The sequence below is a fragment of the Dipodomys merriami genome, unplaced genomic scaffold (assembly GCF_024711535.1).
Source record: "Dipodomys merriami isolate MVZ:Mamm:240054 unplaced genomic scaffold, mDipMer1.0.p SCAF_8, whole genome shotgun sequence".
NCBI lineage: Eukaryota > Metazoa > Chordata > Mammalia > Rodentia > Heteromyidae > Dipodomys > Dipodomys merriami.
Window position 1 is genome coordinate 56,295,594 of NW_027206401.1, and position 13,960 is coordinate 56,309,553.

At 46.9% G+C, this 13,960-nt stretch overlaps 1 protein-coding gene across 1 annotated transcript in view; it reads left to right on the forward strand.

The window, feature by feature from the left end:
- Positions 1-1,236: 1,236 nt before the first annotated feature.
- Positions 1,237-13,960, forward strand: part of Snap91 (synaptosome associated protein 91) — a 114,389-nt gene continuing 101,665 nt past the window's right edge. Inside the window, exons 1-2 of the mRNA XM_070010822.1 lie at positions 1,237-1,375; positions 2,024-2,182. Of these exons, the coding sequence (XP_069866923.1) occupies positions 2,053-2,182 (130 nt within the window). The 5' untranslated portion in view covers positions 1,237-1,375; positions 2,024-2,052. The remainder of the gene's footprint in view (positions 1,376-2,023; positions 2,183-13,960) is intronic.

Below are 13,960 nucleotides of genomic sequence, written 5' to 3' on the forward strand. Positions count from 1 at the left end.
AAACCTAACACTAGCACTTGGATGCTGCAGGCGTGGTCTTTCTTTAATCACAATGCTCTTCTCTCATACTATCATCCACCCCAACAGCGATGCAATCAGGCCCGCACACGGGGCACGGTAAAAGGCGAAACACCAGAGCTGGTGTGAATAGATGTGTGTGCCCTTGAGGACACGCAGAGGTCGGCTGCAGCCGGGCACCTACAGGGACACCGGGACCCGCGGGGACGCCGAGACCCACGAGCCCGCCAGCCGGGCAGGGCAGCGCACACCTGCAAGCCCCGCTGCGTGGAGGCAGGGCTGGGAGCACCGGGGTTGGAGTCCAGCCGGACGAGAGTGAGACCTGATCTGAGAAACACACAGGAAGCAAAGCGGGCCGAGGGCGCGGCTCCGGGGGCGACGCACGGGCCCAGCGCCAGGCCCCGGGGTTCAAAGCTCCACCTGAACACAGAATGTAAATCGACGACCTGCAGCTGGGCGCTCCTGCGCCTGGCTTCGCTCCCTCGGGGCCCAGGCGGAACGTGGGACCCACGATCACCCGCCCCGCGCCCCCGGTCTCCACGGCCGCCCCGCACGCCCGGCCTGTGACCGGCAGACGCTGGGGGCGGAGGAGGAGCCGGGCTCCGCCGCACCGTCCACGAGCAAAGGCGGAAACGTCAGGGCTCCACCAGGCCCGCGCCCGCCTGCGCCCCGCAGCTGCCGGACAGGTGCGTGCGGGGCCGTACGCGCGGGGCGGGGGAGTAGGAGGAGAGCGAGGGGAGGGGGAAAACGCCGGCGCCCGCGGCCACCTTCTTCTCAGCGCCCGCGGCGGGCGTCGTGCGCCCCGGGTCCTGACCAGCGCGGGCGGTGCGCGCGGCGGGAGCGGAGGTGCGCGCGGCGGTGCGCGCGCGGCGGTGCGGGTGGCCGTGCCCGCGGGAGGGGTGCGGGGGTGCTGGCGGCGAGAGCGGAGGGGAGCGCGGGAGGGGCGCGGCGGTGCGGGAGGCGGGAGCGGAGGTGCGCGCGGCGGTGCCGACGGCCGTGTGCGCGGCGGGAGGGGCGCGGCGGTGCGGGCGGCGGGAGCGGAGGTGCGCGCGGCGGGAGGGGCGCGCGGCGGGAGGGGCGCGCGGCGCTCCGCAGCCGCCCTGGTTCCTCGGCCGCTGTCACCTGACTCGTCGTCGCCAGCTCCAGCGGAGGTGGGGGCGCGCGGGGCGGGGGCCGGTGGGAGAGACGCGGGCGGCGGGCGTGGGGACCGCGGGGCTCTGGGAGGCGCGGGGAGGGGCCCGGCCCAGCGTCGGAGGCACCGCGCCCGCAGGGACCCGGGCCCGCGCGCGGCTGCGCACAGAGCGTGGAGCGGCCCAGGCTCCGCTCATCCTGCGGCGGCGGCGCCGCGCCACGGAGGGTGAGTACCGAGCCCCCGTCTTCTGCCCTGCGCTCCCCCTGCGCCTCCTCCTTCCCCTGCCCTGCGCCCCCTCCCTGCTCTGCTCTCCCTCCCTCCCCTGCGCCCCCCTCTCCTCGCCAGGCGGCGGGGATGCGGAGCGGATAATCCCCCGGGCGCGGGCTGGTCCGGGCGGGGTGACAGCTCGAGGGCGGGGGCCGCGCCGTCTGCCCCGCTGGGCTTGGAGGCCGGGAAGGGTGAGGCGCCCCAGGCCCTGGTCCCCGAGGCGGGGTTCGGGGGCGAGGGTGCGGGGACGGGGCGCTGGGGTGACCCTCCCCGGGCGGACCGCGGGGCCCGGGCACCGCGGAGGAACGGGAGGATGGCGGGGAGGGGCGCCCGGGGACAACCGGAGGAACCCCGGGACTCCTGGGCCTTTCCTGCCCGCCGGCCGAGAAAGTGCTGATGGGCACAGGGGCGCCCGAGAGGAGGGGTGCGGGGGTGGGGTGCGGGGTGCCCACGGTGAGGCCACATCCCCGGGCCGCGCAGGGGTCGCGGGGCCGGACAGGGCGCGGTCGCAGAGGGGAGGGGCCCCGTGCACCCCCCGGAGGCGAGGCGAGGCTCCCCGAGGTTGGGGTGCGGGTCAAAGCCAGCCAGTCCTCTCCTTCCCCGCAGAAGAGGAGGCATAGACGCGGCTGGAGAAGATGTCGGGCCAAACGCTTACCGACCGGATCGCCGCCGCCCAGTACAGCGTGACGGGCTCCGCGGTGGCCAGGGCCGTGTGCAAGGCCACCACTCATGAAGTGATGGGCCCCAAGAAGAAGCACCTGGACTGTGAGCACCCCTAGATAAGTGGGGCCCGGCGGGCGGAGACGCCCCTCCCCCGCGGGCCAGGCCAGGCCGGGCCAGCCAGGGCAGCCAGGGCAAAGAGCTACTTGTATGTGTGAGCTGTGTGTGTGCTGTATGGATGTGCTCTGTGCCGTTTTTGTGTGTTACCTGTGCGCTGGGTGCGTGCTGTGTATTTGGTGTATTGTATGTGTGTGTGTGTGCTGTGTGCGTGTGTATGCATGCTGCATGTGCATGTGTGTGCCCTGTGTGTGGTGTGTACATGTGTGTGGTATGTATGTACTGTGTGCACAGTGAGTATGCCGTGTGTGTGCACGTGTGGTGTGTGTGTGTACCGTGTGTGCTGTGAGTGGGCTGTGGGCTGTGTGTGAGTATCACACTTGGGATTAGATGCTATATACCTTTTTCTTTCTCTATTACCTCCTTCGTCCAAGTTTAAGAAAATCAGTGCTTCTGTGGTGCAGGTTGGGGCTGGGGAAGGGAAGGGAAGATGGAAGGTTATACTTGTCACCTCGGTAGTTTCCTGAATATATTTTCAATAGTTCTAAAATGGTTCTGTGTTTTCAGTATTGCTGCTAAGGGCTTGTGTGTGAGGCCTGTGTCATCTGTCACCAAATCAATGTGATGACATTGTGCTGAATAGATACGGGCGCCCATCCTGGCACACTGCATTGTCGGTTCTCAGGAAGTACCAGGTGGGCTGCGGAGCTGTGGTCACAAAATGGAAGCACTGTCAGCATTCGAGATGGCACACTTGCAGATGAGAGTGTTTCTCATTTTTTTTTCTTCTCACATTGGTTATTTGATGGAAAGGGATTTATTCTGGTTTGCTTTGGGTCTCACTGCTTCTGAAATTTGTCACTTGGTTGCTGTGGTCTCTTCCTCCTTATTAAAGGCAAATAGGGACACTTAGAAAAAGACCTGATCATCTGCTTCCAGGAGGGAGGCTTCCTGGGGTTGTAGCCTGCAATGCCCATGCAGTCTTTTTGATCTTCTGTGCTGTTAGGATGTTTGTCTCTTCTCTGTTCTTCTCCTGCTTCAAGCCACCACCCCCCACCCCACCTAGTCCCAGTCTGTTGTGCAACTGAGAGAGTGACCCCTGTGTGTGAATGGGGCCTGGCCCTAGCTTGGTCCAGCCTTATGAACTGGGCTCTCATGGCCTTAAGTGCTTTTCTTCCTAGAAGTTCGTCTAAGAGGGAAGCACCGAGGTGTCCTTGCTGGGGGATTCATTTATTTAACAACCTCTGTCATATGTTACATATCCAGTACCGGATGAGAGAGGACACCAGGGCTTACACACCTAACAGAAGTAGAAATTACAAATTCATGACCGACTCATTTTTCTGCAGCTTGCTGAATCATTTACCCATCTTTCCATCAGTTTCCCCAACTCTGGAAGGCTGACTCATGTCTCTGTGGTGTGTATTAGTGTCATGTCTCAATGGTATCTATTAGAAAATCTTTAGCATAAGAAAGGTGCAGATGGCTCCCTGTCATGCACTCAGAGCATTTTGATAAATTGAGGAGGACAGGCATGAGCATTTCCTTAAGACAGCATTTAAATAGAGCTTGACTTCTCTACAGCTGACCATTTAGTCTCCTCAGTCTTTTAGATCTGGAAAAGTCTTTTTAAGAAATTTGAAAATGGGAGGTTTTCCAAATATCACAAGCCTGCATTCGTGAGTGGGCTGATTGTGAAGCTGTGGGATATGGAGGAATATTCCATGTTATATCTGCAAGCTTCCCCTATAATTATTTCTTCAGATAGGACACATTAGATATGATATCTGTCTTTGTGTTATATCCGTTTCTCCAAATTTCACCCCAAGGCTGAGTTTAACCAGAAGATCACTTATTTTCTGACTTACTGGGAAAGTAAAACATCAAAAAGAAAAACCATGAACCAATCCTCATCCATGCTTGCTTTTTTGCTCATAGTGGGGGCAGAATTTTTCACGCATAGAGGCACTGATGCTGAATTGTCACTAAGAGTAATTGTGTACATGCTGAACTTTTTTTGAGGAGTCACAATTGACTACTGAGGTCTACATTATTCATCTGTCCTCACTTTGGTCTCATCCTCTGCATGTAACTGCTACCTAGAGCTTATTTAGCAACGTTCTCTGTTAAGTTGGGGGGAAGGGAGCCTTATTCATTAACTGACCCTTTGTGTAAAACACCCACATCACAAACCACATACATAATGTAGTGTCTATTCTTAAAAAATTATACCGCTTATAAAATGAGGAGTGTTGATTAGTAAGTCTTTTTTTTTCCTTTGTCATGTTTGACTTTTCCGATGATCCATACAAAATATATTATCTTTCATTAAACTCCAAACTTTGGGTGGAATTTGGAAAGATAGGAACTGCCAACATGTCATATTCTGAGACAAAAATGACAAGGAGTACTACTCGCAGATATAAATTATATGCCTTGTAAGAGAGCATCTCTGTTCGAAATTCTGTGTGAGATCCCTTTCAAATAGGCTATCTTAGTCAGTCATGAACAGGCTTCAAGTAGTAATACAGCAGTTGTAAAAGCAAATCATCCTTGTCATTAAAATATGCAGACACATATAAGTTTGTCCATAGGTGATAAAGCATTCTTAAGTAGTTGGGTTTGCTTTTTGTTTTGTGTTTTTTTTCCTAGTCCTGTGGCTTGAGTTCAGGGCCTGGGCACTATTCCCAGGCATTATTCTTAAGTTTTTTATTTTTTTTCCTCAAGGTTAGCACTCTACCATTTGAGCCACAGCCTCAGTTCTGGCTTTTTGGAGGGGGTGATTAACTGGAGATAAAAGTCTCTTGCATGGCCTGGCTTTGAACCTCTATCCTCAGATCTTAGCTAGGATTGTAGGCGTGAACCACTGGTGCCTTGCTTTTTTGGTTTGGTTTGGTTTTGAAAAAAGAAGGAAGAAATGAGTACAGAATTTGATGGCTTAGAGAAAAAAAACATTAAATTTACTATTAGTTTGATTTGTATATTTCTTTATACTTTGGGATTTTAATTGGAAGATTATGACACTAAAAATTATGAGTTTGCTATTTCTTCAAAGGTTACTGAGTCAATCCTAATCTTTATGAAATGTACATTTAATATTAAAGTACTGGCTTAAAAGCTAATCTCTTTAGACTGAAAGGCCAAGAACTATTACTGTTGTTAATTATGGGGCTTTGTAAAATAATAGTTAAAGCATATGATTTTATGTTTGAAGAAATGATTTGTTAACATCTGAGAGCAGAATTGCATATTGAGGAAAGGTAGAGGTAATGGAACTCTATACATATGTTTTCTGATTTTCTTTAATTCAGTAACAGTATGGAGCTGAGGATTTAGCTCAGTGCTAGAGTGCTTGCCTAGCAAGCACAAAGCCCTGAGTTCAAGCCCCAGCACTATTAAAATAAAATGTAATCTCAGTTACTTGGAAGGCAGAGTTAAGAAGACTGTAGTTTAAGACAATACTGGACAAAGAAGCAATGAGACTCTAGCTCAACACAACAAGCAGAGCATGCTGTTATATATATATATATATATATATATATATATATATATATATATATATATATATATATGCCTGTAACTCCACTTTCTCATAAAGTAGAGGTAGGAGGGTCTTGATGTGAGGCTGATTGTGGCAAAAGTGTAAAACTAGAAACTAAAGAGAGTTAAGGGTGTAGGCTCAAGTGGGAGAGTACTTATTAGCAGCCACAAGACGCTGAGTTCAAGCCCTAGCATCACCTAGAAAAATTTTAAAAATGAAATGGGTTTCTTAAAGGACAAAACAGATTGAGGAAACCACCGCAGTAGTACAATCAATAGAAAGGATGGTAAACTTTAAATAAGGGTCATATGCTTTGTGGTAGTTTGGGATTATAGACAACATTTCATTCCCTACTATATGTAATAATGCTGCCCTTGGCACATGGAAGTTGAGGCCCAACCTGCACTCGTTGACATAGTGCATCAGAGACCATGTGTGCAGCCCCCACCCTTCCCCTTGTAACTCTTTGGTGCTTATTTGAGGGTAACTAAAACACCCAGTTTAGTTGGGGAAATGGTTTAAAACAGACTGTGTTAATTTTTAGGCAGTCAAAAATAGAGGAGGCAATACCCTTCATTTGAAAAGCATCTTCTCAGTTTGCCATTGGGTTAGAAGTCTGCGAGGAGTTCCAGTCTGTGTGGGCCTGTGATGCCCTTACATGGTGCCTAGAGGGCCGGAGGAGAGAGATCATCATATGAGCCTCAGAAGAGGAAGCAGAAGAATGGCAGAGCCTTAGAGAACAGAAGGATGTGGTTTTAGAAGTAATTTACCAAGAATATAATAGCCCCTGTACCAGCAAGGGACACAGATGGGTTAGTGTGTGTGTGTGCATGTTTGTGTGCATGCAAACACATTCTAGTACTGGTACTCGGGTTTGAACTCAAGGCCTAAGCACTGTCACTTAGCTTTTTCCTTAATGCTAGTGCTTTACCAATTGAGCCACAGCTCTACTTCTGACTTTTTGGTGGTTAATTGGTGGTTAAGGGTCTTATGGACTTTTCTGCCCTGGTGGGCTTTGAACTGGCTTCTTTCTTTCTCAGCCTCCTGAGTAACTAGGATTACAAGCATGAGCCTAGCCAGATTGTTTTCTTTTTTGAATTTTTAGATTAAACTGCTACAATGTAAAGTTAAATATGTTTGGATCACTTTGGTGAACAGTGTAGTTAGTAGATACTTTGTTAAAAACAAGATTTACTTTGTGGTAAAGGTCTAGCCAGCTCAAGGGACTGAGTCTTCTTTCCCTCTTTGTCTCCCCCTTCCTTTCTCTCTTTCTCTCTGTCTTTCCATCTCCCTCTCTTTCTCTTGCTCCCTTTCCCCCTCCCTGTCTCCCTCCCTGTCCCCGTCTCTTACTCTCCCTTCTTTTTTCTTTTTTCTTTTTTTGGTTAGTTGTGGGGCCTGAACTCTGGGCCTGGACACTGTCCCTCAGCTCTTCAGCTTAAGGCTAGCACTCTATCACTTGAGCCACGGTGCCACTTCCAGCTTTTTCTGCTTATGTGGTACTGAGGAATTGAACCCAGGGCCTCATGCACACAAGGCAAGCACTCTACTACTGAGCCCCCTTCCCAGCCCTCCCTTCTTTTTTGAACCCAGGGCCTAAACACAAACTTTGCCACTCAGCTATATCTCTAATCCTCAAAAATAAATCTATTTTTTTAAATGCTTCCCTTCTGACTTAAAAAATGTGTATAGAAAAATATATAAAATTAGTAGGAGAAATCGTATCATAGTTGCAGTATTCACATACAACCTTTTTAACTAAACTCTAGACTTCTAGTACATTTCCACATTAATTTTAATGATCAATAAATGGTTGCCAAGCGCTTGTTTGTAATTGGATTTTGTGCTTCACTGCCACAGACTTCTCACTTCGCTTTTCACAGATATCCCTTAAAAACCTTACTTCTTCCCTTCACGCTGACGGATGCTGGGCTGAGTTGCTCTGCAGACCTTACCCTTGTTTCAAGAGCTTAGTAAAGAAGGTCAGACATGACATATGACCCTATTCCCTGGAGGCCACGGATGCGTTCCTTACCCAGCTGTACCTTGGCGCCTCTGCACCTGTGCTCTGCAGACAGGGCCACCCTCTCCTCACAGGTCACTTAACCCGTGGGCAGGCCCCTCCTGTCATCATGACAACGTCTTCCGTTTCTCTGGTACATTCTCTTGTAGAGAAATGTTGAGTGTAACAAGTTTTCTCTAGTTTGCATGGCTAAGTCAGCTCTGTTGTGCTCTGAAGGACTTTTGTGCTGTCCTTGGCTGCTCAGGGGGAGAGGCAGGACAGATCTTTGCCTCATTCTGGGGTTTTGGCTGGATCACCTGATGATCCTCCTAAAGTTGACACTTGGCTTGAATGATGACTGTCCTCTTCTCTGCTTGCTCTCCTGTCTCTTCACTTGTATCGTTAACCACTCCTTCTCTCTCTTATAAGCATCTTCAGGTGTCTTCATTTAAACAGGAGAGCACACCCACCACACGCATTACCCCTTCCCTTCCTTGTTGTTGTCACACTATCCCTTCCCTCTCCCCCCTCCCCCCTCACCACCTGAAGTTATAAAGTTCATTTCCAATATACTGTGCTGTGGCTATCCTTGCTGCAATGGTCATCCTGTGTCCTTGTTTCAATGTTTTGTTATTCCCCTTCCCCTCCCCAGATCAGACATATGTATATACAAGATGCAGGATACCAAAATCAAGTACAGTGACAACAGGGGATATGCCATAGGGGAAAGAACATATAAAGGAAACAACAACAAAAAAATAAAATCACATGGTACATTTAAAACCATAGCAATAAAGACAGACCTCTTGTGTCCATATCTTGGAATTCATTTCACTTAGCATCATCTTATATGGTCATTTGTACATGGTTTTTGAACTTTTCAGCTCATCTAATAAGATTATCTTATATGTATACTAATTATTGCAAATAAGGGAAACCATGGGACCTAAATTTCTTTGGGACTGGGTAACTTCATGTAATATGATTTTTTCCAAGTCTTTCCATTTCCTAACAAATAGGGTGGTGGTGTTCTTTCTGATGGAAGCATAGCATTCCATTACACACACACACACACACACACACACACACACACACACACACACACACACACACACACACACACACACACACACACACCACATTTTCTTGATCCATTCATCTGCTGAGGGGCATATGGGTTGGTTCCATATCTTAGCTATGGTAAATAATGCTGCAATAAACATAGTTGTGCTGGTAGCTTTAGTGTGGCCTTGTTTGTGGTAATTTGGGTAAATGCCCAGAAGTGGGATTGCTGGGTCATAGGGGAGTCTTTTGAGGAACCTTCATTCTTCTTTCTAGACTTCAAACTCTACTACAAAGCCATAGTAATCAAAACAGTTTGGTACTGGTACAAGAATAGACCTCAGGATCAATGGAATAGAATTGAAAACCCAGAAACGAATCCACAGACCTATAGCCACCTAATCTTTGATAAGGGAGCTAAAAAAATAGAATGGACGAAAGATAGTCTCTTTAGTAAATGGTGCTGGAAAAACTGGTTAAATGCCTGTAGAAAACTAAAATTAGATCCTTATATATCACCCTGCACCAGAATCAACTTCAAATGGATCAAAGACAAAATCAAAGCAGACACCCTGAGAATATTACAGGAAGGATTAGGAGAAACTCTAGGGCTCCTTGGCACAGACCAAATTTTCTTAATAGAGACCCAGAAATTAAACAAATCTAAGAAAGGTTGGACAAATGGGACTGCATGAAACTGCAGAGCTTCTGCATGTCAAAGGACATAGCTAGCAAGATCAATGGAAAGCCCACAGATTGGGAGAAGATTTTCACTAGCAATACAGCAGACAAAGGCCTCATATCTAAAATATACATAGAGTGTAAACTTGTTCTTTCCTTTTTTAAAAACACAACTAAGCCTTAAATATTTAATGTAATTTAAAAATGGCACAGTAGGCTGTGTTACGGTATTTCTGCACATGTGCTCAACGGACTTTGATCATATTCATCCCCTCTGTTACTCTTTCCAATCCCCTTGCCTCTTGTTATTTTATGCAACTAGGCTTCTTGAAACAGTGATCTCCAAACAGACATAGGTTTGTGGCCCTCTTGGGGCATTTGCAGGTCTTTGGTTGTCCTAACTGCTCCTTGAAGTATTAGAATGGCCACTTCATACTGGCCATTGCCTGCTCAATTAGCCAAGCCACTAACCTCAGAGTTCTTCTTTTTTACCTTATCACCTAAATGAAGTACATTAACTTTTACTTACTTCTGTGGGCACCATTTACCGTTTTTCCCCTAGCCTTTCATGACTCCCTTGTTTCTTTTTCTTTCCGTGGTACTGGGATTTGAACTCAGGGCCTTCATGCCTGCTAGGTAGATGCTCTACCACTTGGCTACTTTGCCAGTCTCATCTCATTCCTTTAATTTGTAAGTCTGCTTTTCTACTTGTGGTGTGTTTTTATTATTATTATTATTATTATTATTATTATTATTATTATTATTATTATTATTATTTTCTTGTGAGTTCACCCTAGTGGATGCTTATCCTGTTTATCTTTGAAATCTCTTTTCTAAAACCTTGCTTTGGGCACTCCCTCTCATTACTCACACATGCACATGGGAGCTTCAGTGGGATTCTTTCCTGTTCTTTCTTCCTCTAGTCTGGTGTTTCTCACAAACTGCCTATTTCCAGCAGTGAACATAGAGTGATAGTAGGGTTTGGGAAATATTTACTGAATGATTTATTATACATTTTCTATTTCCCCCATTTTTTTTGGTAAGTCATGGGGCTTGAACTCTGGGCCTGGGTGCTGTCCCTCAGCTCTTCAGCTCAAGGCTAGCACTCTACCACTTGAGCCATAGTGCTACTTCTGGTTTTCTAGTGGTTTATTGGAGATAAGAGTCTCATGGATGTTCTTGTCTGGGCTGGCTTTGAACCTTGATCCTCAGATCTCAGCCTCCTGAGTAGCTAGTATAACAGGCGTGAGCCACTAGCACCCGGCTGTTTCCCAAATTTTATACCTTCTTGTCTCATACATCTCCTTGTTTGTTAGTTTATTTTGGGGTGCCATTCCCGGGCTGGAACTCAAGGCCTCGTGCTCTTGTTCATCTTCTTGCTCAAGGCTGGATTCACACCTCCTGTCTAGCATTTGCCTGCAATGGCTCTGAATTGTGATCTTCAGATACCTGCTTCTGAGCAGTGAGGATCACAGACATGAGGCACTGGCACCAGGCTGTTTCCTCATAAGCTTTACAGATAAAGATTTCACGCTGACCTCAAGGATCAGATCCCCTTTGTAGAACTACTTCATGAAGATAAATTTACAAATAAAATTGGATGAATCTAAAAAACAAGTGCTATTTCTTTTGGCTGTTAACTCTCAGAAGAATATGGAGTTAAACTTGGTCCAGTCTCTTAAAAGACTATGGAGACGATAAAAATGAACACTGGAGAAAAAAAAAAAACATTAAATTGCTTAATGTACATTTGTAAGCCTCTCAGCACTTTCCTGTGGCCTGATTAAACATTTAGTTGGTGAAAGGTATAACCTTCTATGTAAATTTAGAACAATGAGCAAGTATGTAAATAAGAAAACGTTTTGAACAATTATATCTGTAGTTTTGGGTTGTAGATTTAAAAATGTATGTGTGTTTCCCTTTATTTCTGTATTTCCATCATAAATGATTAGATCATAGTTATTAGCTGTTACTATTACAGAAAATCCTTCCCCAGCTGCGTGTACATGCATGTGTGTGTTTGCGTATGAACGTATTTTCTCTTGGGTTAGTTATAGTTTGAGAGCATTGCCTTTCAATACCTACTTTTCACTTTACAAGTATATACAGTATGCAGAGAAGAGGGTAGGTCAAAGGGAAAAGGAGGAAGAGAGGAAAGGAACAGGGAGACAGAACAAGTTTAGAGGTTTAGAATAGGGAGAAGTAGGGACATATTTAACCTAAAATTGCCTTTAAAAAAAGGAGAAACAAATGTCAATATATGTACTAAGTTTTTAACGACCTACTTGGAAATACTAGAAATGAAATTGGGAAAATGAGGGCTGTGCTAGAGTTAAATAGATGACACTTGGTTGTACGTTGAATTGGTTCTACGTTGGTGAATTGCAGCTGTGGCGATTGTAGACTGCTCTCTAGGACGGTGCATTGAGAGAGGGAGGCATACTCTAGGAAGGTAAGGAAGCAGAGGGGAGCTGGAAGGCGGAGTTAGGAGCTGAGAAATGGGAAGAGATAGATGCTCCCTGAATTATGAATGGACCTGCAGCTGGAGCACCATAAGAGCAGTTTAGAAAAGTATTTTAGAGGTTTTCCAGTCTAATTTGTACAGATGAAGAAGCTGAGTCCCAAAGTAGCAAAAAAACCTACTTCTGTATGTGCTGCTGCTGCTGCTAAAGAATTGGTGTACACCTGTCTTAAGCTGCCTTTCAGTGTCATTGCTCGCATAGTTAATTTGCCACGTCCATGCCAAGGAATTTCACTTCAACTCACTCTCAACCTGGTTAGTGTCAAATTTTGCAGCTTCCAGCTGTTCACTTCCAGCTAGGTCATTCAGACTGCGGCTTAACCATTTCATTGTCTCCTCACCCCACCTCTCCCCTCCCCCCTCTAACCCACCAAGGTTGCAGTGTCTTATAGTTTTCTGTCCTCTTCATTAAGTATTGTGACCTGTACCATTCTGGTTTTGGCTGCCATAGAGAGAGCATGCAGGCTCCACAGGAGGCTGCTCTGGGCCTCACGGAGGGGTAGGCCCAGCTAGCCATTTCACTTCTGCACCTCCTCACTGCTTTGTCCTTCTCCACTTCTTCATTCCCCACAATCTCAATATGCTTCGAAGGGTCACTTAATTTTTACTTATACTTCTGCATTCCATTTCGTGAAGAACTGTTGTGATACTACTATACCAATGATCTGTGGTACAAGCACACACATATACACACGCACACATGCATGCAGGTACACAAAACAGATCTCCATGGAATAGAGATTCGACTTTAGTCCTTACTGCAGACTGCGCTCTGAGTTAGGAAGGAAGCCCCCAGTGGGAAGACCGTGGAGTGAAGCACTGAACTTGTGGGAGTATAAACTGGTGTAAAGATCGGGAGGCAGACTGTCAACAGCAGTCAAAACTCTTGAAAATCCTTTGACTCAGAAAATTGACATCTACAAAATTATCTCAGAAAAAAGTAGAGAAAATTGTGCATCAAGGAAATGGGTTTGCATCCTTGTGTGTCAGAATACATGGTTGAACACACCTAAACAGGCACTGGTGGCTTCTGTCTGGCATCCTAGCGATGGGATCCTGAGATGGGAGGACTGTGAGGCGAGGCCTGCCTAGGCCAGGAGCTGGGCACCATGGTGCAGCCCTTCTATCTCAGCCACGTAGGAAGCTTGAGGTTGGAGGCTCGCAGGTCCAGGACAACCTGGGCAGAAAATTGGAGAGACCCAGTCTTGACAGAAAATGAGTGTGGCAGCACTGGCCAGTCATCCCAGTAATATAGGCACACTGCAGCGCAGAAACACACTCCAGCAAAGAATGAAAACTATCTTAAAAATGCATGAAAAAAGGGCTGGAGGCATTGTAGACCTCCTATGTAGCAAGTGTGAGGCCCTGAGTTCAAATCTCAGTCCTGCTGAAATATTGATATGCATAAATGCTTAATTAATAACAGTGGTATCTCCAAACAGTTACATATCAGGGAAATGGTGGGAAATGAGGTGCTCTATTTTATGGAAAGAATTTATGAAGTAAGATCTAATGTTCATTTGTAACACTATGTATGTCCATAGTGCCTATTTTGGAAGAATATATATGAAAATTCTGTGAAGTAAAAGAGTTTCACCTTCTGCTGTATAATCCCAGTCAGTCATGACTGTTCAGTTTGCATGTTATAGGAGTATAGATCAAACTAGTTCAAGCAAAAAGAGAAACATGGTTTCTTAGGCCCTTGACCAATATAAGGAACGAGCAAAGTTGAGGCTGGCCCTCCTGGTTCTTGTTCAGAACTCCTACCCTCTTCTTCTTTTCCTACTCCTATTTCACATAATAATACTCAGGTACTACTCTTTTTTGCAGACTCTTGAGTGTGTGTGTGTGTGTGTGTGCTGGACATAGAGCTTGAACTCTGGGTTTGGGTACTGTCCCTTTTGTTTGCTCAAGGCCTGGAGGTTTACCATAAAACACAGCTCCACTTTTGTCTTTTTGGTG